The sequence below is a fragment of the Camelus ferus genome, chromosome 12 (assembly GCF_009834535.1).
Source record: "Camelus ferus isolate YT-003-E chromosome 12, BCGSAC_Cfer_1.0, whole genome shotgun sequence".
NCBI lineage: Eukaryota > Metazoa > Chordata > Mammalia > Artiodactyla > Camelidae > Camelus > Camelus ferus.
The window spans coordinates 21,114,368-21,139,161 of record NC_045707.1 but is presented as its reverse complement, the minus strand read 5'-3'; the positions used below and the strand labels follow the sequence as shown (position 1 = coordinate 21,139,161).

Sequence of the window (24,794 nt, the reverse complement as noted above, 5' to 3'; positions counted from 1 at the left end):
CACTCCTAGATGTGTATCAGGAGAAAACTCCAGTTTGAAAATATACTCGCACCAGTGCTCATGGCAGCATTATTTACAATAGCCAAGACATGGAAGCAACCTAAATGTCCACTGACAGATGACTGGATAAAGAAGATATGGTGTATATGTACATTGGAATACTACTCAGCCATAAAAAAGAATGAAATAATGCCATTTGCAGCAATATGAATGGACCTGGATATTACCATACTAGGTGAAGTAAGTCAGACAGAGAAAGACAAATATCATATGTTATCACTTATATGTTGGAATCTAAAAAAAAATGACACAAATAAACTGATTTACAAAACAGAAACAGACTCACATAGAAAAATTTATGGAGGAAGGTATAGCTCAAGTGGTAGAGTACATAACATACACAAAGCTGGGTGCAATCCCCAGTACTTCCTCTAAAAATAAATAAGTAAACCTAATTACCTTCCCACTAAAATAAATAAATGAAGTGCAACACATGCAACACATTTGAAAAAAAATTTTTTTTAAAGAAAACAAATTTCTGGTTACCAAGGGGGAAAGGGATAAATTGGGATTTTGAGATAAGCAGATACTACTATATATAGGATAGGTAAACAACAAGGTCCTACTGTATAGCACAGGGAAGTATATTCAATGACTTGTAATAACTTATAATGAAAAAGAATATGAAAAAGAATGTAAATATATGTATGACTGAATCACTAAGCTGTATACCAGAAGCTAACACAGCATTGTAAATTGACTATACTTCAATTAAAAAACAACAGGAGAGTGAATATTTGGCCAAGTTGTACAGTTGCTTTTTTATTAATAAAAGTCTAGAATGAATTGTTTATTGATTATTTTACTTGCCATCAATTAAGAGATTTGGATTTTAACTAGTTCTATTAAATACTATGATTTTGAGTAGGACACTTCATTTTACTTGATCTTAATTTTCTTGAAAACAAGGTTAGGGCTAAATCTCTATAGGAGTATATAAATAATTTCTTTAGTGCTATACATACTGAGGTTACGCATTTCTGAAATCATTAATAGCCAGAAATGTGGGGGATTCTTTGGTATATGGGTTAGTATGTTCACATTGAGACTTCCCTGTTGACTTGGCGTCTTTTATTCATTCATTATAAGGTTTAGTATAAAATGATTTTCACTGTTTTCTTTGAAGGTATACTTATAAACCTTAATTATACAGTCACTTGTTTTATTGACATCTTAAGTGTGTAATAATTTGGAAACTTAAGTGATGTACAGACAAAGGTAGTTTTGACATAAGTATTAATGACATTACATTCTTTCAGATTTATTGCACTATGACTCCCTTCAGAGTTGGATTTGTGGAAGTTTTTGCAGCTTGACCTTAATTTTAAAATATTTAAATAAATGGGTTACATGTTACCTAAAAGTGGTTGTGTAGTAATTATAATAAAATAGCTCTGAAACAGGTAAGAAAGTGTGGGCTTTGCTTAGTTTGTGTTATAAATAAAAATAAGAATAAGTTACCTTTTTCTCTTAATTTTTCTAGTCCTTACAGTCTATACCATAGAATTTGGAAATTAGAGTTTCTGATAATTAGGATTATTTTATCTGTTTTAGAAGCATTTTCCCAATAAATCATATATTCTTTGAGAACAGAGATTTGTATAACGAGATGCTTAGCACTGATTGGTTTAGTATGTGCTTCTATAAGATTATTGGCTTGGCAAAGCTTAATGCCATAAACATTACTTTCCCCATTTGAGCTTAAATTTCTGGATCAAAATATAAATAAATATATTTTTATTGATTACCTAAATTTTAAAATGCTCAGAGTTGGCACACAGGGGTTAAATCGATAGACTTTAGAGTCAAACTTGGGTTAAAAACTGCTAACTAATAACTGTGTCACCTTAGTCCTCAGTTTCATCATCTTTATCTGTTAGGGTTTTTGTAAGGAGTTAGGGTTTTTGTAAGGAGTTACATGAGATACATAAAAAAAGCGTTAGAGTCCCAGGTTGAGGATAATTGCTCAATAAATGATAGGTGTATGTTGGTGTTTATGTTGTTTATTCTGAATTTTTCATCTTTGTAAATTTCCTATCTTACCTGATTATGATTTGGGGACTTTCCAAATTTGAGGTTGGAAATTACTTCTATTAGCTTTTCTTACTGTGATCTTTAGAGATTTCAATTTTATTTTTGAGATATAAGTAACATAGCATAAACTTTGCCTTTTTACAGTGTACGGTTCATGGTTTTATTGTATTCAAAAGCTATGCAACCATAAGCACCATCTAATTTCAGAATTTTTTCATCACTCCAGAAAGAAACCCCATATTTGTTAGCCAGTCTCCCTTTCCCTACCCTCTAGCAACCACTAATCTACTTTCTGTCTCTATTGATTTGCCTATTCTGGATATTTCCTATGAATGGAGTCATACAATAAATACTGTTTTATGTCAGGCTTCTTTTCCTCAGCATAATATTTTGAAAGTTCATCCATGTTACAGGTTGCATCAGTACTTTATTTCTTTTTGTGGCTGAATGATACTACACCATATGGCTATACCACATTTTGTTTATCTCATCAGTTGATGGACATTTGGGTTGTTTCATTTTTTGGCTATGAATAATGTTGCTACGAGCACGTGCCTACAAGTTTCTGCATAGATGTATGTTTTCATTTCTCTTGGATATACACCTATGAGTGGAATTGTTGGATCATTTAGCTAGTTACTCTACCTTTAACTTTTTAATGAACTGCCAAACTATTTTCCCAGGTGACCATTTTATATTTTCACTAACAATGTATGACAGTTTAAATTTCTCCACATCCTCAGCAATACTTGCTATTGTCTTTTGATTATATCCACCCTAGCGAGTAAGTGGTTTCTCACTGTGTTTCAGATTTGCATTTCTCTAATGACTGATGACATTAATCATCTTATTCAGGTACTTATTGGCCATCTGTATATCATCTTGGGAGAAATGTATGTTAAGATCCTTTGCTCATTTTTAATTGGGTTGTCTTTTTATTATTGACTTGTTGGAGTTCTTAAATATTCAGGATCTAGTATATATCAGATATATGATTTGTAAACATTTTCTTGCATTCTGTGGATTGTCTTTTCGTTTTCTTGATAGTGTCCTTTTGAAGCACAATAGTTTTTAATTTTGATGAATTCAATTTATCTATTTTTTATTTTGTTGCTTGTACTTTTGATACCATATCTAACAAACCATTTTGTAATTTGAGGTCAACTTTTCCTGTTTTCTTCTAAGAGTTTTTAGTTTTAGCTCTTACATTTATCCCTTGATTCATTTTGAGTTAATTTTTGTATATGGTGTGAGGTAAGGCTCCAACATCACTCTTTTGCATGTGAATATCCAGTTGTTCCAGCACCATTAGTTCTTTCTCCCATTGAATTGTTCTTTTTTCATTGAATTATCTTGACAGAATTCAATTTTAAGGAATTTAAAACCATAATTCCCTGTTTTCCATGATTTAAACAAAAGATTTGTCATCTTTCCTTTTGAAAGCTATGTCCTAACTGTGGAGTATAACTTGCTCTAAAATTTGGATGTGACACACTGATGCTCTAAATATTATCTTACCCTATTGGCAGATTGTACCAGAGATGATAGGATAATAGATGAGCTGGATATCTCACAGTAATACTTTTCCCCAGTGTGAAAGCGTCTTTTCTTCTTTATAGACTTGATTTGATTTTATAGCACTTTATTTTAAAAACACCTAAGTTGGAATTTGAGATGATTTATAATCTGTTTATATTTTTCAATTTTATTTATGTCTTTGTTTTTCTAATATCAACAATTAGTGAAAATAATGGCACAACTTGGGGGAGAGACAAAGACTAAATTATTAAAATAATTAGTTACAGCACTGGTCAGGCCTTAATATTTCTAATCAGTTTCTTAGAATACCATGAAGAGATCCATCTGCCAAAGGAAACAAACTCAGTAGTGGCCATTTACTTTTGCTATTCTGTTAATCTTAATTTCTATAATCTCAAATTATGGAAATAGTTATATGTATTTTCACCATCGTGACTTCTCATTAAGCATCTGTTTTTTTCCGTAATTTCAGCCTAGAGATGTTGGACAAAGTTGAGCCCCCGACTATACCAGAAGGCTATGCTATGTCTGTGGCATTCCATTGTTTGCTGGACCTTGTACGTGGGATCACTAGTATGATTGAAGGAGAGTTAGGAGAGGTTGAAATAGAATGTCAGACTACAACCACTGAAGCGGTTTCTTCACGAACACAGTCATCCGAACAACAAGAATTACAGTCAACATCAGACCAAATGGATAATGAAATAGGTATATTATTATGATTCTGTATTTTTATTTCTATTTTAAAATAATTTGAAATTTACAGAGAAGTTACAAAAATAATAGAATTGCCATATATCCTTCACCCTGATGTTCCTGTTGTTAACACTACCATGTTTGTATTACCATTCTATTTATATACGTGTCACTATACTTTTTTCTGAACTATTTCAGAATAAGTCGCAGACATGATGCCCCATTACCCCTTAATACTTTAATGTGTATTTTCTCAAGATAAGAACTGTTTCCTACATAACTACAGTGCAATCACCATCAGAAATTTAACATCAATTCAATATGTCATCAAAATTCCATTCAAATTTTGCTATTTGCCCCAGTGATGTCCTTTATGGTCGAGAATTACATGTTGAATTCAGTTCCATGTCTCTGTACTCTCCTTCAATCTGGAACGATTCCTTAATTTTTCCTTGTTTTATATGACCTGGACATTTTTGAAGAGTACAGGGCAGTCAGCTTGGGTTTGTTTTTCATTTCCTCATAACAAGATTCAATATATTCATTGTTGGCAGAGCTACCACAGAAATGTTGCTGGTGACATTAACTTTTTATCATTTGGTTAATATAATGTCTGCCTTGTCTCTTCTGTCTAAAGTTAATTATTAACTTTTTGTGGAGAAAGACTTTGAGACATCTATAAAAGAGAGCTTTCCCTTCTCCCTTGTTTATTTTGTTTCATTTATGTGTGTTAGTATAGGCTCTTGGATTCCTATTTTATTCTAAGGGTTGCTGTCTGTGATTATCATTATTTGGTTTGAAACTCATTGTCCCTGACATGGCCTTTTGGGACCCCTTTCAAGCTGGTCACTACGTCCTTTTATCATCCTATGTCCTTTTGTCATTTTCTGAGCACTAACTTACTTATCTGATATAACAGAATGTTCCAGGCTCATCTTGGATTTTTCTTGCCTCACACAAGAGTCAGTTATTTTTCCAAGGAACCCTGGTTCCTTTTAGTGGAGAATAGTGTTTAAAACTAACACATAGGCACTAAGTATGCTTCTTGCTACTTGAAAAGGAAATACACACATACATGAACACACATTTCCCTACATTTAAAAACTATGTATCTCTCTATATTAAGTACCATGAGGTCACATCAGTTTTTCCAATTCCAGTTTAATACTGCAAGGTTTACTTTTAATTTCCTATATTTATAATTTCCTTCTCCAACAGTGAAAAACTTGATCCTGTTGTATTCAATGTATTTGCTTATTTGCATAATTCCAAATGTATATAACTAGTCTCTTGGTTGAGCCAGCTTGTTAACACTGTCTCACTGCCAGCTGGTCACACAGGCCCAATGAAATGGAAGGGAATAGGAACTGATTATATATGTATTTTTATATATATATGTATATTTATATATATATATATAATATATATAACATACAGATTTTAAAGATATCAGTCAGTTAACTTGTATACAGAAAGATCTTATCATTGATATTTTAAAACAACTTAGTTTTAAGACTTCCTGAATTCTGAAAGTATAGTACGGTTTTAAAGTTTTAATTTATTCAGATATATTTTAAATGTTAGAGCTTTAGTGTTTAATGATTGCATTGTTTTGGGAATATCTGATATATTATCCAGTGGTGAGGGAGATTTTAGAATTTGATTTATTGTCAGGTGCTGTGATGTCTTTAATAATCATTAAGCATTGTGTGTTTTTCCCTTTAAGTTAGTAGAGCTGTTTGGGAAGAAATGGTGAATGCCTGCTGGTGTGGTCTGCTTGCTGCACTCTCTCTTCTTCTTGATGCCAGGTATTAATTCTTTGTAAGTTTTATATTGCATGTGGCAGTTAAAAAAAAATCCATTAAAATGGTTTACTTAAATTTGTCTTGAGAATTATTTCCTAATATTAGTTCTCTATGTGTGTAGAGAATTATTTTTCTGCCATCCTATTCTGTTGTCTGTTGTCATGTTTTATTTGATTGTCATATGTTTTAATGGAAAATACACTCCTAAAATTGCAGAATGTTTGTTTCATTTTAAGCTCTACTACTACTTTTACAGTGGTGATGATTATATTATTCAATTATTTTGTTGTTTTTCTTCAGAATCTGAATTTACTGATTTTAAAATACTTGATATTTTTAAGTTAAATCTTTGAGTTCTTTATCATTTTCTTCAGTAATGAATATGAGTCATACATTGCTTCAGATTTTCAGTTCAAATTTTCCAGTTCAAATTTTCAGATATGTTAAAATTCCTTACGTAGACTTATTTTGGCAATTTTAAGTATATTTTCTTAAAATTTACTGAATACCTAATTCCATATTGTGTTTGCAGCATAATTAGAAATAAATTAATCATATTAAATAAAATACTTTATCTTTTCAGCACAGATGAAGCTGCCACTGAGAATATTTTAAAAGCTGAACTGACTATGGCTGCTCTTTGTGGAAGACTGGGCCTCGTAACTTCAAGAGATGCCTTTATAACTGCGATATGCAAAGGTTCCCTGCCTCCCCATTATGCTCTTACTGTGCTGAATACCACCACTGCGGCCACACTTTCCAACAAATGTAAGACTTCAGCTCCTTAGAGTTCTGTTTGCCTATATTGGGCAACAAGGCATAGAGAAGAGATTACTGAAATTCTGAGTTCAAACCTCTGCTCTCTACTCACTGACTCTGTGACCTCTGTGAGAAGTTAATGGCCCTGAGCCTCAGTTTCTTCCATCTTTTTAAAACAATAGAGGTGGGAGTTGGGGGAATAATACAAATTTTAAACAATAGTGAGGTTAAAAGAAGATAAATCTGGAAGTCCTTTGTAAACTGTAACATACTATTGAAATGGGAGTGATTGGTTTTCTTTTTTTAAAGAGAACTAGTAAAACAGTAATGTTTGCTACCACTGAGATTAAGTTGATGTTTAAAAATTTCTTTTTCTTCTTGAATACTTTGAAAACATTCAAGTTTGTTACGTGTAATATAAATAAATTTCAATATGATACTTGGTTTTCAAACTGAAAAGGTGAGTATTGGTTTTTCACTTTAAGTAGAAAAGTTTACTGGGAATACATGTTTAAAATACTTAGTATCTTAATTCTAGTTTGCTTATGAAGAAATATACCAAAGTCCTATAATTTGTTAAAGTTATATAGAAAATTACTTTACTTAATATTTATTTAACTTGTCTTTGTTTTTGTACCTCCTGAATTTTCAAAATGTTTGCATATAGATAATACGTAACTAAATAAGTACCATAGTTGAACTTAGTTTAATCATGTTAATGCTTTAAAATATAACATTATTTTGAATGTATCATAAAAAGCATATTTTACTTATTGAGGATTCCCTTTGTGTTCTAGCGTACTCCATCCAGGGCCAGAGTGTCACGATGATCAGCCCCTCAAGCGAGTCCCACCAGCAGGTGGTGGCTGTGGGGCAGCCGCTGGCCGTGCAGCCTCAAGGGACAGTGATGGTAAAGTGCTTCTTCTTTTCTTGGTTATAAATTAACTATCAAGGAAACCTTTTGTACATTTTGTGTGTGTGTTTTCCTACATTTTTCATTATACTTACTTTCTTTTATCTGAATGATACTTTTAAAAGAAACTGGATAAATATGCAGTGACACTATCCTAACCAACTATGATCATGCAACTTTTGAGCAAATGAATTTGTTTTATACAAAACGACCCAAGCCTGTTTTCTTAATATTTTTGCATTTTATTTAAAAATTTTGAATATGATAATACTGTTTGACAAGCTTTTAATTTTTAAGAGTGCATAACCATTCTTGCAAACATATCCTTTTTTAATATAGCTAACGTCCAAAAATATCCAGTGCATGAGGACTTTACTTAACTTGGCACACTGCCATGGGGCTGTTCTTGGAACATCATGGCAACTTGTCTTGGCAACTCTACAGGTATGTTGTAGTCTCTGGATCAGAGGCCAGTGTTGTTTTTATATCAAGTGCTAACAGTTAAACTTAACAATGCCTACTGCAGGCCTCAGGAATAGATGGTAAGTATGGAAAAGGAGAAATTGGAAAAGAAAAAAGACATGGCTCATAATTCACCAAGTGATGGAATGTTCCTCATGATGGCCTGTTCTACTGCCTATGCTTGGTGTAATAAGTATTTTATATGAATATTAATTACTGTTTAAAATTTAGTTATTACTACTACTGATTTTAATTTAATTATTAGAATTTTTATAAGTTTATAAATTTCTTTGTTTTGATTTTTTTTAATTTTACAGCATCTTGTATGGATTCTGGGATTAAAGCCTAGTAGTGGTGGTGCCTTGAAACCTGGGAGAGCTGTAGAAGGACCCAGTACAGTAAGCTCTAGTCATTCTTACTCAATTAGCACTTCCCAGAATGTTTATATGTTACATTTAATTTTATTCTTTTCTTAGGTTCTAACAACAGCAGTGATGACAGATTTACCAGTTATTTCCAATATACTTTCAAGATTGTTTGAAAGCTCACAGTAAGAGTCAGTTTCTTTAATTGATACAGACATTATTGTTAGCTGCATATTTTAGATCACAGTGTCTTATTTTTTCATTTTTATTTTAGGTATCTTGATGATGTATCATTGCATCATTTAATAAATGCACTTTGTTCCTTATCTCTAGAAGCAATGGATATGGCCTATGGAAATAATAAGGTGTGGTATTCTACCTTTCTGTGTTAAATATGCTACATTATTTAGTTAAATTAGGTGTATACTCATTATGATCTTAGTGTTTTATAAATGGGACTACCTTGTAGGCTCACCCTGCTTTGTTGGGTTTTATGTTTTTGCTTGTTATTTGTTGAAGTGGGAGTGAAGAGGACATTTTTTTGGCTTATGGTATGTCCCAGTATGTATTATGATTTAGAACTGTGTCTATTTCTCTTGTGTACTGGATATTTTAAAAAATATTTCTATAAAGAATAATTCAACACCACATTTGTAAACAAGTTCCATAAAATATCACATAACCCTTATGATTACAATTTATGATTGGGACAATGAAAGTTTTAAATCAAGGAATATATGTCTCAGTTTCTCTTGCCTTCATTGGGATGGAAAATAAGGAACTAATCATTTCTTTCTGAAGGTAATGATTCTCCCTACATTGAAAATAAAATTTTTGCTTTGTTCATTGAATGAATAGAATAGGACTTTTGAGAAAATTTCTTTCTATACTCAAAATATCATTTTTTTGTTAAATTTGGAAAGCACAGGAATATTTGGGTTTATTTATATCTTAGAAAATATTTAAAATGCTTTCTACACTTTAGAATGAATAAATGTAGTAGTTGGATCATTTACAAATAAGTGAAGACACCCAGAAAATGATTGAAAAAACAGAGAATGCAGCTTGTGATTTGTTTAACACCTGTCTGTAGGATCCAAAATTGTCTGCCTAGTCCTTAATTACAATTCTTTGTACTGTGGCTTGTCATCTTCGCTCTTGTGACTCATTTAAAGATTAGCCGATAAGATCTTATTAGGGCAAAGTTTTGTATATTATAGCCCATAGCTAGAGAATTACACAAACATGCAGGTGTTTGGAAATACATATTATAGTTTACTTCAAATCAAGGCAAGAATAATATAAAATACAGTGAAGTGATCAAATTCTTAATACCTTCAATAATCCTACATCCCTAAGATTAATTCTTAATGCAAAAGTATAATATTTTTAAAAGAGTTTTAAAAAAATGTTTAACTGAGCAAGTGTATATATGGTAATAGTTTGAGTATTTATGTATTCATTTAACAAGTACAGTAAGTTTACTATATACATGTCACTCTTCTAGAAAATACAAAGGAAATATAAGATTTCTACTTTCAAAGAGCATGTAAGCTGCTTCGCTGATTGATAAGTAGCAGTTAAGGTGGTAAAAGAGTCTATAAATAAATGGTATAGGTAGTAAGTGATAGGAGACATACTCTCTGAATCCCTATTGCCATGTCACGTAAGATATTTTTAGTACATACTAAATTGAATTAAGACTAATCAAGATCAATTATTGTGATTGGACCTGGATATTCAAGGAGTGGTAGGATTTAGGTAGGAAAGGGCAAGTTCATGGATGTTAGAAAAAAAAAAACATGTTACAGGAAGTCAAGATCAATGAAGATTGAGAAAAAAATAAGAGATCTGAGTATTATTAGTTTATTGTTCCTCTTGAAGAGTACAATTTCAAGAGAGTGTAAGAATAAATGTGATATTTCAGGGAGGCTTGGAAGGAACAGATGTTGAGAAAATGAATACAGTGAGACAGAAATGATTTCCCTGAAAATAGATTCACATTTCTTCATTTTAGGATTCAGTTTTGTAAAATGATGTGGTGAATATGGACTGGAAGTAAAAGTGTTTTAAAGTCTTCAAGTATAAACTTTATAAAAAATATTTTTAGATGAAGGTAAAAAACAGTTTATTATTTGGTTGTACTTTCTATAAAAATTATTATAAATATTCAGATATTAAAATAAATAGAAACTTCAGTATTTATCTACATTTTTTTGAAGTTTATCAATGTCACCTTTTCTGAGTGAGTTAAATATCTTAGGGATTAAAATGTACATACCATTTTTCTTTAGCTGTGGCTTTAAAGTGACCAGTTGTCTCATTTTTGGTCCTCATTTCAGGAATTTGTGCTAGTTAAGGTAGCTGATGGTAAATCTTGCAAATTCTTTCTTAGAAGGGGGCGATGTTGATGCTACTTGTGCAGGCATATTACCAAGCTCAATGTAACAACAACAAAAGTAATAAAACAGCTGTTATTCTTTGTTTACTGTATGTTAGGTACTAACTTACATTATTTTATTTTATCATTTAAAACAACTCAAGTTCAGTAGTAGTATCCCCCTTTTACAGATGAAACATAAAAATAGCTTCAATAACCTACCTGGGGTCGCCTATTAGTAACTGGTAGAGCTTGGATTTGAAGTCACATATGTATCATTTGGGTATGAGAAATATATATTCTTTTAAATGCTACACGATTCCTCTGAACATCCTCATTAGAAAAAGAAGGAGGAAGGGAAGGAAGTAACATTAGGCAACATTATGGGGACTTAATATGTGACAGGCACTTTCTAACATGAGGTCATTTCTGTATGTTATTATCTCCATTTTATAGATTAAAAAAATTAGTAACCATAAAAAAGAATGAAATTTTGCCATTTGCAACAACATGAATGGACCCAGAGGGATTATACTTAGTGAAATAGCTCAGACAGAGAAAGACAAATACTATATGTTATCACTAATCTGTGGGATCTAAAAAATAAAACAGGGGGTTGGGGTATAGCTCAGTGGTAGAGCATGTGCTTAGCATGCATGAGATCCTGGGTTTAACCCCCAGTACCTCCATTAAAAAAAATTTAAAAATAAAACAAACTAGTGAATATAATAATAATAAAAAAAAAGAAACAGACTCATAGATAGAATAAACTAGTAGTTACCAGTGGGGAGAGGAAAGGAAGAAGGGGCAATATAGGGTAAAGGAAGTAAGAGATTTAAACTACTATGTAGGTGTAAACTAAGTTATAAGGATATATTGTACAACACAGGGAATATAGCCAATATTTTATAATAACTATAAATGAAGTATAATCTAGAAATTTTGAATCACTATATTGTACATCTGAAACTAATACAATATTATAAGTCAACTTTACTTCAGTAAGAAAAATTAAATTACTCTTGGCTGTTAAGTGATAGTGTTGAGATGAGTTGCCAGGCAGTTAAAAATTCTCAGACTTAACTACTGTATCATATTGTCTCTAGAATGAATTTTTCTACCACACAGTATTTTTTAGGGTACCTTCAGTGTTACCACGTGCAGGAAAGGTCAGCCTGACCATATTTGTCTTAAAACAAATATGTTTTGTTAAAAAACCAATGTACTTGGTTCAACGGCTTCTGCTAGGAAAGAAAGATAATACACATTTCCATGTTAGATTTTATTTAGCACTGTAAAAGAATATAAAATAATTTTAAAGTCTTTTTCCTTAAAAATTATAAAATTATTATGCTCATAATTTGCTTTTTTAATTTCAGTTGCCTTTTCTTTTTTCTAATGCATTGTCTCCATTTGAAGTACCACAGTCAGTCATCAGAAAATTCTCATGGTTTTAGCCAGCTTTGTTTGCATTTGAATATATTTTACTAGATCTGTTAGTATTGGATTGGAGAAAGTTGCCCTTTGATCTTTTCACTGAAACTGTTCTTATAGCACATGGACCACGTACACTAATTTAGCAATGTATGAGGCACATCGACTCCCTTTCTGGTTTTGAATGCCAGCAACTGAGGAGAGGGGTTCGTCTTCTGTTTCTGCAACTTTTCTGTTAGTGTCTACACTGACAGGCCTTCTCTCTATCCATTTTCGATATCCTACTTCTTTTCCCTGGTCCCTGTTGTCTCCTTTCTCTTTTTAAAATATTTCCTGACATTCACACATAAAACCTGAACATTTGAGAACTTCACTAGCAAGTGAACACAGTTCAGTCCATAGTAAAATTCTTTCCTTCTGGTCAGAAGACTAGCCATTCTATGTATCTGGTATAATTTTGAATTTGCACTCTTTCCCCACTAAAACATTCTCTTCCCAATCAGATTTTCCAATTAGGAGCTATTCTAGATACTTGAAAGTGGGCAGAAAGGCTTGCCTTATGATAACTGAGGTTTTGTTATTTTTATTGCTAATCAATCATCTATTAATTATAGTCATGCTCATCTCAGGATTCGCAGTTTTATTTACAGCTAAAGTACCCAAACTCTCCTTATAAAATCAAAATGCAATATGTTTTCTCTCTAGGAACCATCTCTTTTTGCTGTTGCCAAATTGTTAGAAACTGGTCTAGTTAACATGCACCGAATAGAAATTCTGTGGAGACCTCTAACTGGCCATCTACTTGAGGTAATCTCGTTTTCTTAATTATTATATTTACTTCTTGTTTTGAATAAAGACATACACATTAATGTTTCTGGATAACCATAGAAAAAATCAGCATTAACTTTTTTTTCCCTGTACTTTTATCTGTATACTTTATCAGGGACTAAGTTTTATAATAATTGCTTTGGTGAAGTAATAGGTTGCTTTTTTGGCTGAAAATGGGTGATATATCAATGAAGTCTGTGGAGTCTCCTTCAGCTGCTAGTTTGAGGCCACTTTCTTTTATTATACAATCTTTTGATCCCCTAAGCTTCAGCTAGTTCTGAAACTTCAAGGCATTTAGGGCTGAGAATTTGTACTAAACACTGCTCTTTTACAACCTTTCCTGTGATTATGAGGTAGGTTTTCTACAAAGGGAAAAACCTATTTGGTTATAGATAGTGCCAGGGAACTGTGTCTGGATTTGTATTCTCTTGTATTCAGATTGGGGTGAATCAATAATTAACTGCTTCTTAATGGCAGCTGCCTCAGTCAGAATACGTATTTATGTGTGGTTTAGGTTTAGGTTGCCATGATTGTTTCACATTATTTTAGTAACCTAAAGAAGGTATTCTTAATTAAAAAAGGTGTTGTGCTTTCGTCTTTCCTTTTTTATCTCTATTTTATTGGGATTTCTCTTATGAGCTAGTAAGGAATATATGCAGATTCTTCATTATGGACATTCTCATCAAATGGCAAAAATATGTTCTTAAAATTTTAGCTCAGTATTTGATTATGCTGGTAGACCTAAATAGGAACCTTAGTATCTGCTTGTTTTGTTTATTCTGATGACATCATTTACTGTTATGAATCCTTTCTTCTCTGTGAGTTGTTTAGTTTCATCTTTTATCTTCTGTCTCTCTGTTGCTTCCTCTTGCCTCTCATTCAGAAGGTAAGCTTACTTACATTTTGGATATAATATTTTTTCAACCGTTATTGATGAACATTTGATATAATTTTTTAAATGTGAAAGAATAGAAAATGTGATGGTTTAATTTTTCTTTTCTCAAACTGATGTGTGATGCCTAGCTTAAGTATAGAAGTTAAATATTTAACTTTGTTTAATGTGTGTACCTTCAGGTGTGCCAGCATCCAAACTCTCGAATGAGAGAGTGGGGAGCAGAAGCTTTAACCTCACTTATTAAAGCAGGATTAACATTTAACCATGATCCTCCACTTTCACAAAATCAGGTAAAAAAAGTACTTAATGTAAAATCATCCTCTCCCATATGTAACTTTTTCTTAATTTCTCAAATAGATGATATTCTAAAAGTGGGTTTTGTTGTTTAATATTCTATTTTATTTGTAGGCCGTGGATCTCTTACAAAACATTGATATGCCTGGATTTTTAGGATTAGCCAAATTAAAATTTTTTTTTAAATTTCTTGTTAATGACACTGAACTAAGTTAATAAATTATGTAGAATAGGGTCTCCCAGTCTAGAAGCTTCCCTCTTCATGCAGCGCTGTCCTTTCTGAGCCGTGCTTTATTAGCCTCTTTTGCTTTGGTCCTCACTTCTCTCTCTCTCTTTTTTTTTTCGCTCCTTACCCTTACATGGGGAGAAATAAGTGGCATTAAGAGGCATCCACAGTAAAGTAGATTTTTATTTTTAAATAATTTTAAAGGTTATTTTATACATTCATAGTTTACTTTTTTCATGAGTCCTTTGTCCTGACTCCAATAGTCATTTACATATGTCTTATACAGTTTTTTAAAAGTCCACCAGTTTTGCTTGAAGATTGAGTTGGAATGAAGCATTTAATAGCCATTCCCCATTGCCCTCATTATCTTGCTATATTACATGGAGTCGTATGCTACAAATTTCCTCAACAGATAATTACTGAGTACATAGTATGTGCCAGGCAGTATTTTAGCTCTTCGAATAGAATGATGAACAAGACAGACAAGAGCTCCATTCTAATAAAGCTTACATTTTAGTGATTTGATATATTTTTCCTGCTACAGTTTTAAGTTTTTTGTAAAGAAAGTCCTTGTCCACGTGTATATCCTCAACAACCAGCTTAATACCTGGCACATAGTGAGAGCTTCATAAATGTTTGTTCAATCAATGAACCAAATAAATGAATCCTTGGAGAGAAGAAAGTTAAAAATGAAGCAAGTGCTTTCAGATGCTGAAAGGAATAGAGCATAGTACTTTTTTTTTTTTTTTACTTTCCAACAGATTTCACGGTTTTACGTCATCTTTGTTTGCCATACTTACTCATTTTTATGAGTATTGAGAATTTTAAATTTAAATACATGTGATATACATTAATTGGGTTAATGAAAGATAATTTTAGAAATTGAGAATTGTTTTCTTCTCTCCAAATAGAACTAGATAGATAGATAGATAGATAGATAGATAGATAGATAGATAGATAGATAGATGGATAATCCTTTAGTGAGATTCATTTCTGTATGGGCCTGTAATTAATACCTTTTAACATAAAGTCATTTTCCCCATTTATTCTGAAATCTAACCCTTTGAAGATTGATTTTTATTTTCTTTGACTTTAAAAAAAGACATAGATGACAAAATAATCCTGGTGATTACTGTTAGAGAAATCATACTTAATGTTTATTTTACTGAAAAAATTTCTCTTTACCCTTGCAGTCTGAGTGGAGGTGAATTTAAACTTGAAAGACAACAGTTAGAACTTTCCCATGTTTTTCAACTTCTCTTTCTAATTAGCTTCTTGCCCCCTTTTCAGAGGCTGCAGTTGCTTTTACTGAACCCATTAAAGGAGATGTCCAGTATTAACCACCCAGATATTCGACTCAAGCAATTAGAATGTGTGTTGCAGATTCTGCAGAGTCAGGGAGACAGTCTTGGGCCTGGGTGGCCATTAGTGCTTGGAGTTATGGGAGCAATCAGAAATGATCAAGGGTAAGTGTTTAAAATTAACATCCAAAAAATGATAGAAAAAGAGAATCCCACTAAAATCTTGACGTGATGGTAATTTTTTATGTATGCCCTTCCTGCTGAAGTTTAACATCTAGAATAGTTTTTCTTAACCCTACCCCCAAGTGGCTATAGGGAATCATTATGGCTCATCTTTGTTTTAAAAGGTAGAAAAAAGGCTGTTTATTTGACATTTATACATGAATGCAAGGTTCTTACTTACAGTAAGAAAAATGCACCAATCTAACAAACTTTGTAACACACCCAAGTGCTGCATTTTCTTTTGGTAAATTCTTGGTAAGATGTGAATGAGCGTTTAGGGCTTGACTTCTCTGCATGTGTTAGGAAGTCTAAGAAATTGCTTTTAAATGACTTTTTCATTCATTTATGAAACATTTATTCTGTGCCTAGTATATGTCAAATACTATACTACCTAGTTATTCTGGTTTCATGGGTAAATAGTTCCTGTTTTAAAAGTAGAAACTTACGGAAAAGGAACAAAGCCTAGCAGCAGGAGCCTAGTAAGAGAGTACTTTGTTATGCCACAAAAGAATAGCACTTCAGTAGGAGGGGCGCATGCCCTGGAGTGGGGCAGAGCCAAAGCTATGGGGAACCTTATATGCTGTTATAAGTTATGTGGATTTATCCTCAGTACATTTGGGAGGCATTTTAGGATTTTAAGCAGAAGAATGATGTGATGTGATACGCATTTGATGTATGTTACTGTGTCAGCAGCATGCGGGGTGCATGGGAAAGCCTGCAGGGCTCTCTAGAAGTAGGGAAGAGGAGATGGATTTGAGCTACTTAACAGATTGACTAGAGGAATGAAGGGAGAAATAGGAAGCAGAATCAGGGGTGACTCCCAGATTTCTGACTTAGGCAGCTTACTGGATGGTGAAATCCTTAACTAAATAGGGAACACAGAAGGAAGAGCACATAAGGAGGAAATGTATGGACTTGTTTAATTTAAAATAAGACATTGCAGTGCAGAGATTTAGCAAACATTTGTATGTATTTGTAATTCTGCAGCAGGACTCATAATACCTCGTATGGATGACTAGGAGTTTTACATGATGGAGAGGCTTGGGACTATTATGGAAAGTTAGTTTTGCTTCTTTATTTGTAGTAGCAAATTTCCTTAAATACTACAAAAATACTACATGATTAAGTGGAAAGAGATTAGCCATAGCTTAGGTCAAGCTGAAATTTCTCCTCTCAACCTACAATGCAGTTATAAAATAGTGCGTTGTAAGGATGAAATTAATTAATACATGTAAAACACTTCGAAAGCACATAAGACAGTACATGCTCAATGTGTTAGGTGTTTATTTTCACCACCAGAATTTCTCTCCAAAAACACATATTTCTTATTCTCTTCATTTGAAATTCAGAATTACTCTTTACTTTTACAGACTAGATGTAGAATTTTAAATAGTATATAGTATAGATATAAATATAAGGAACTCATTTTCATTCAGTGAGTAAATTGTGTGTATTCTCTTGGGCTGGGCACTATGCTAGATGTTAAGGATACGTGGTGAGAAAGTAGCTGTAGCCAATATCCCTTTCTCACTCAGTGTCTTAGTTTTGTTTGGCTAGTTGATGCAAAAGAGAAATAATATGGCATCAATACATATTTTCTTTTTTTTAGTTTACTATTTTTATTTCTTATTCCTATAAGCTTCTTTCTTTATTTTTGTTACTTATTTTTAAATAAGCATATCTTTTTTACATTAATGTAAATGTTGAAGTATTTTATGATGTGTATTAGGGAAGATTTTCTTGTTCCAATTTTAAAATTTTGATTTGTTCAAATTATTGTAAGGTATGTATTTTTCCTCACATTTCTGTTAAATGCATGAATGTAAATATCTTTTCTTTTATGTTTTCAGAGAGTCCTTGATACGAACTGCGTTCCAGTGTCTTCAGTTGGTTGTGACTGATTTTTTGCCAACAATGCCGTGCACTTGCCTGCAGATTGTTGTCGATGTTGCAGGTAGCTTTGGACTTCATAACCAAGAACTTAATATTAGTTTAACATCAATAGGTTTATTGGTAAGTATCATTGCCTTTCTTATACAATCTGGAAATCACTGTTTGCAGTCGAGAGTGGATGCTAAGCGAGGATGCTTTTGGTGCTATAGGAGCATTTAAATAACTTAAGTACCAAACATATCTTGTATGAAGGGTTCAGTGGTATTATTTAAGAAATAATTCTTTAAGATTGGACTATTTAGATTAATTTTGATATATTTCTGTTGGAAAAGAGATTTCTGAAGTAATAGTGTTTAAGTTTTATTCTGAAAAAAATAAGTTTCATATTTCTGTGTTTAAAATAGAATCCGTGAATAAAGTGATCTTTTTCTCCTTCGCTTTTTAGTGGAATATTTCAGATTATTTTTTCCAAAGAGGAGAAACTATTGAAAAAGAATTAGATAAAGAAGAGGCAGCACAGCAAAAGCAGGCGGAAGAGAAAGGAGTGGTTTTAAATCGGCCATTCCATCCTGCACCACCATTTGATTGCTTGTGGTTATGTCTTTACGCGAAATTGGGTGAACTGTGTGTGGACCCCCGGCCTGCTGTCAGGAAGAGTGCAGGGCAAACTCTGTTCTCGACAATCGGTGCACATGGGACTTTATTACAACATTCAACGTGGCACACTGTTATTTGGAAGGTATTGTAGAATAGCTTGAGTTACCAGCTCTTAATTGAGACACGCTTATATACTTTTTGAATTAAACTTGTTTCTATCAATTTTTAAAGAATTTCTGTGTATTTGTGCATTTGGCAAAACAGAAAATGTAAGCTTTCTCAAATTTTTAATTGCACCGCACACAGAACAAATTAAATATTAAAAGCCTCAGCTTTTTATCTCTGTCTTTGATTTTTGCCTTTGCTCTTCCCTTCCCCCCTCATTTTCCTCAGCAGTTAAAATCAGTAATTGCTAAGCCACTACATGTAATTCAAATATAATATAATCAAATGAAAATTTTATAAATAGAAGAATGTCAACAATAGTAAAATTTACTTGCAGACTCATCGAAAGAAAGACTCCAATTTGTAAATTCTACGTGTTTGTTCATTAAGTATGCAGTTTCATTTCTTAATTTTCCGTTTTTATTTTCTTTTTAAAACTTTCTTACAAAGCCATCAGCTTATTAGTGAGCATCTCCTCTTTCCTAAAAGACTTCCTCACATTTTGTTTAATCTGTCCCACTTTAATAAAACTTCTATTTATAATCCTTTTACTGCTTTTGTGAATTTTTGATATCAGTAAGTTTGACAATAGGCAGCATGATAAACTTTAGTTGTATTTAAGAATATTTTTATTTTAATAAAAAGACCCCAAAGTGTCTTCTTAAAAACTAACAATGCATGTTCCCTAATACAGATAATTAGAAGCCCTGTTCCCTCCTGTGTCATCTGTTTCAACTCCATTCCCTGGCTTCTCCTCAGATCACAAACATACTTGAGTCCCTTACAGTTTTGAAAAACAAACTGACATTTTCTCTGATTCCTGTTTTCCTTTCAAGCAGCTTCATTGTTAATATCTTGCTTCCTAAATCTGAATTATTTTTTCTTTCTCACCTCTTCTGCATTCCCTTACCCCTTCTAATTTGATATCCAGATCATTCTACTTCAGTCTCTTAAACATTAGTGTATGGCAGAACCACCTGGAGGACTTGTTAAAGGACACATTGCTGAGTGAGCCACGGTCTCTAACCCCCTCAGAGTTCTTGATTTCTGCCCCCGCCCCCCAGCGTGGGAAATGAGAATTTGCGTCTCTGTTAAGCTCCTGGGTCATGCTGATGCTGCTGGTTCTGAGACCATAATTTTAGAACCATAGAAATTGTTCACAGGCTCTTCAGGTGGTCTTTTAATTGCCAGGTCTTTTGCCCTATGCTCAATCCTTATCCTACACATTTTTTTATAGCATTTAATACTGCTGATTGTTTTCTCCTTGAAACTTCTCTTGATTTGGCTCCTTTTGCACAGCAGGCGCCTACTTCTCTATTCAACTTTTGTTTTATTTTCTTGGCTTCTGTTCCTTTCCCTGAATCTATGTTTTAAATGTGAACATTCCCCAAGTCCCAGCCACTTCCTGCTTGATATTTTTCAAGCACCATCATCCAGTTTCGAAGATTCAATTGTAACCTCCATCCAGATGTTGTTCATAATTATTTTTTTGCCTGGATCCTTTTCTTTAGCTTCATTCCCTTCTTATACATTACCCCATAGATGCTCCATTGGCACCTCAACTCAGTAAGTCTTAGACAATATTCTATCCAATTTATTCTAATTTTTCATATTCTGACCTTAAGGATAAACTTAAGAATATAAGGATACTGGTTTCCTCTAATATATGGGGATTGATCAGACTGTCAGGAATAATTCTTTGTAACAATTTATAATTTCCTGTGCTGTTACTTAAACTATGTTATACTTTTTATATGCATTTTTATAAATATTCAGGTTCTCTTTCATCTACTGGACCGAGTTCGAGAGTCTTCTACCACTGCAGACAAAGAAAAGATTGAGTCCGGAGGTGGCAATATTCTCATTCATCATTCAAGAGACACAGCAGAGAAGCAATGGGCTGAGACATGGGTTTTAACATTGGCCGGAGTGGCGAGAATCTTCAACACGAGAAGATATTTACTACAGCCTTTAGGTAGATACACATTTTTTTCCTGAGTGTATAAGTAATTTATGTTAAAGGAAGTTTAGAAACAACAGAAGATTCTTCTAAAATTCATATACAGTGCTACTTCCCAAGAGTAATCCATCATAACTGCCAGTCTTTGTGTTGTGTGTGGTGTGTGTATGAGCATGCAGGTTTCCATTCGTTTCATTATAAAAGTATGTAATGTGTATCCTACTGCCTGCCTTTCTAAGGGATACGGTGATGTGCCAGATGCCTCCATCTTTGCTATATCATGAGTATGAGGGAGGAACTATGGTTACCTAAATACATACAAAATTCCTACAATGGTAAATGCTGCAAAGGAGCTTATAATAGGTATTGACTAGGCCAGTGAGGTATATATAGGCTTCCCTGAGAAAGCAGTATTTTACCTGCATAGTAGTTCATCAGGCAAGGGTAAGATGAATTGGAAAGAGCCTTAAGGGCAGAGAGAACATGTAAAAGAGTTGGGAGAAGATTGAGGAGGTGGAGATGGTGAGGACTCTGGCATGTTTGAAAGTCTGCAATGAAGAGAACAAGGAAAAGTGTGATTCTAGATGAGGTTGTAGAGGTAGAGAGAGGCCAGACCATGCAACACTTGGTAGGTTAGGTTCAAAAGTTGACCTCATAATAAGAGCAGTGAAAACCACTGAAAGATTTTAATCTATGATGTGATGTGATGTGATGTGATGTGATGTGATGTGATGTGATTAGACATGCGGTTGAGAAAGATCACTTTGTATGGTATATATGGAATGGAATGGAATGGCCACAGAGAAGAATGGTAGGATATACTATTAGGCTGGTGAGAAAGCTGTTGGGGGTGTAGGTAGATCAGTGCTTCTCAACCAGGGCCAATTTTGCCCAACCTCCTCTCTCCCCTGCCACAGGATATGTGGCAGTCTGGAGATGTTTTTTGGTGTCACAACTGGGGAGGGACATGCACTACTGGCTTCTCGGGGAGCAGAGGCCAGGGATGCTGCTACACATCTTAAAATGCATAGGATAGCCCCTACAAGAAAGAATTATCCAACCCAAAATGTCAGTAGTACTGAGATTGAGAAACTCTGGTGTAGATTTATAATACTTTCAGTTCTGATGGTGGTGATGGGGGTGGTTGAGAAGAGTGAACAGAAATACTTTTGTGCGTAATTGTGAGCAAGCTGTCCATATCTTTATTTTAATTTATTATTTTATGTTCGTCTTTTTCCCCCTTTTTAAGTTAAAGCCTAAGCATATTTACTCTTTTCAGGCATTTTTGTGTGGTATTATTCATCACGTTCACTTTAGGGCCCTTCTCTCTATTATTAATGATTTTAATTCACATTGTTAGTACCTAAGCATTTTTTGTTTTTTTTTTTTTAGTTCTGTAGGAACTTAAGCAGAAAAATAAAGCAAATAAACTTTAAAGTGTCTAAAAAAATTTGATCACTTTTACGGTGATAAATTTTTTTTTCTCTTCCTAATATAGGAGATTTTCCAAGAGCATGGGATGTTCTTCTTGACCATATACAATCAGCAGCACTCAGCAAAAACAATGAAGTCTCTCTGGCTGCACTGAAAAGCTTCCAGGAAATTTTACAGATTGTGTCCCCCGTCAGAGACTCAGATAAGCCTGAGACGCCACCTGCAGTTAATGTACCTGTGCCTGTCCTTATAGGGTCCATATCAGGCCCTGGCCTGAATAGGCCGTTCATAAGAACAGATTCCATAGGAGAAAGACTTAGAAGATACAGTGGCTCTGAGCCACCCATAGTTACAGATGAGCTTGAAGATTTGAATCTCTGGTGGGCTGCGTGGAATACCTGGTATAGGATTGGATCTGAAAGCACTAAGCCTCCTATTACTTTTGATAAACTAACATTCATTCCCAGCCAGCCTTTTCTTACAGCTTTAATTCAGATATTTCCAGCTCTTTACCAACACATAAAAACTGGTTTCAACATGGACGACTTGCAGAAGTTGGGAGTCATATTGCACAGTGCGGTTTCTGTCCCAATAAGTTCAGATGCATCCCCTTTCATTCTTCCATCTTATACTGAAGCAGTTTTGACAAGTTTACAGGAAGCTGTACTTACAGCTTTAGATGTTCTCCAAAAGGTAACACAAATTTAGTGGCTATCTAAGCTATAATGCATATGGTTCTCTGGAATTTTTTTTTACTTTGCTGTACATTTTGGGGAGTCAATTCTGGATCATCAAGGTTGGTATATATGTATACTTTGGGATAAATTCAGGGTCATAAAGATCCAGTTATCTTTAATACTTGTGTTTTTCTAATATATTTAAAAAGATAACCCAGGTTTGTCTTGAGAGTCTAAGAAACTGCCTGCATGCTCTTATTTCTATTCACCAGCATTTTTGGTTTGTTCATGCAACTCTTCACAAGAGGATATGCTTTTTGGAATGGCAACTTTAGTAAAGTATTTCTATAATTAGAAAGTTACTAAGCAGTGGGACTATATTTTGGATTTTCTTCATCTGTACTTAAATTAGTTCTTCAATTGTTGGAAGCCTATATTTTTTAAAAAAGAAGGTAAGAGTAAGTTTATAAAGTATTTTTCTCACAGACATTTTTTAAAAATATTTTTTTACCTATGTGTGTTTTGTTCCTGCAAAAAAAAAAAAATTATTAAACAGACCGAAAAATTACTAAGCAGAGTCTAAGCAAGCAAGACCAGATCAAAAAGAATTCTTTAAACTATCAAGGTAATTGCTAGCACAATTCACAGCAACCAAAATGCTGAACAGACAGACAAAAACAGCCAGCAATCCTAACAAAGTAGCTATGGCATTCCAACAAAATTAGAATGAAACTAGATTCTGATTACAAACGTTTTCAGTAGTCATTTGTGTACTGCAGATTCTGTTTTCTGTTTAAGTCATTGCATTATGTCCAACTGGAATGATGAGAACTTTCATAGTAAGAATGGTGGTTTCTGCTATAGCATAATACCTCTTAACTGACTTAAGGAAGTCTAGCTGAGCAGTAATTCCTTGGTCTCTTTAACTCTAGTTACACCTGCAGAGGAACAAATTGTGTAGAAACTTGTAAGTACAAGAGAATCTGGCACTTAAGAAATTTATTGTATGGATATCAGTTTTCCACAATTGAAATCAAAGGACATACTTCAATTTTCAGTAGCGGGGTTTGGGGGGGAAGGTAGCCTGTCAGTAATTACTTTTTTCTCCTTGATTGACTGTGAATATAAATTGCTTATAGACTGCTGTTGAGGGAATGGAAAAGTTATTCTATCAGAAAAAGAAAGCATAAGCCTTGTGGGCTGCCCATAATCGAGAACTCTCACTCAGGTGTTTAATTCAAGTCTTTGTATATGTGTAGAGGATTATAAACAAAGGAAAAACACAGATCCCAAAAATTCATTTAAAGGAATAAAAGTATATAATTTTATTTTTTAAAAAAACTTCTGCTTTAGCAGTAAGAGAACAAATAGAGTCATTCACTCCAACTACTAGGAATTTATTCTGAGCTTTTAATGAAAGCAACGTGCATCTTTAATTGGAACCTTAGAAAGCTTTATTGTTGTTCATTTATACCAGTTGATATCATTTTGCATTACTAATTTTCACTCTAACCATTGTGTATTACTTATATGATTATCTAAATGGTATTTCATAACGCTTAAATGTGGTTCAATCATTTGAGGTCTTTAATATTTCCTAACAGAAAAATTAGCATATTTCATTATTAGTAAGAGTGTTTTTGTATTTCCCCCCACAGTGTCAGAAAACTTTTTCACCAGCAAAATTTACTTGCTTTGGGACTATTTTTATACTAATAAGCTATTCTGCAAAACATCTTATTGATTAAAAGCTATTTTCTTTCCTAAAGGAAAAACGCATTTCTGATTTCATGTTTACCCTTACATTGTTTACGGCTTAAGGGTCATAGTCTTCTCCTCTTGGTTTTCATGTCAC

General features: G+C 33.3%; 1 protein-coding gene across 3 annotated transcripts in view; it reads left to right on the top strand.

Moving 5' to 3' along the window:
- MON2 (MON2 homolog, regulator of endosome-to-Golgi trafficking) overlaps nt 1-24,794 on the top strand; it is a 102,026-nt gene that overhangs the window by 41,288 nt on the left and 35,944 nt on the right. For all 3 annotated transcript variants that reach the window (XM_006192372.3, XM_006192371.3, XM_032493107.1), the window contains 15 exons: nt 4,106-4,341; nt 6,056-6,137; nt 6,718-6,902; nt 7,691-7,803; nt 8,146-8,250; nt 8,586-8,666; nt 8,745-8,818; nt 8,908-8,998; nt 13,153-13,254; nt 14,350-14,460; nt 15,981-16,156; nt 18,064-18,226; nt 18,552-18,845; nt 20,645-20,843; nt 22,327-22,955. In XM_006192372.3, coding sequence (XP_006192434.1) covers nt 4,106-4,341; nt 6,056-6,137; nt 6,718-6,902; nt 7,691-7,803; nt 8,146-8,250; nt 8,586-8,666; nt 8,745-8,818; nt 8,908-8,998; nt 13,153-13,254; nt 14,350-14,460; nt 15,981-16,156; nt 18,064-18,226; nt 18,552-18,845; nt 20,645-20,843; nt 22,327-22,955 — 2,641 coding nt within the window. The remainder of the gene's footprint in view (nt 1-4,105; nt 4,342-6,055; nt 6,138-6,717; nt 6,903-7,690; nt 7,804-8,145; nt 8,251-8,585; nt 8,667-8,744; nt 8,819-8,907; nt 8,999-13,152; nt 13,255-14,349; nt 14,461-15,980; nt 16,157-18,063; nt 18,227-18,551; nt 18,846-20,644; nt 20,844-22,326; nt 22,956-24,794) is intronic.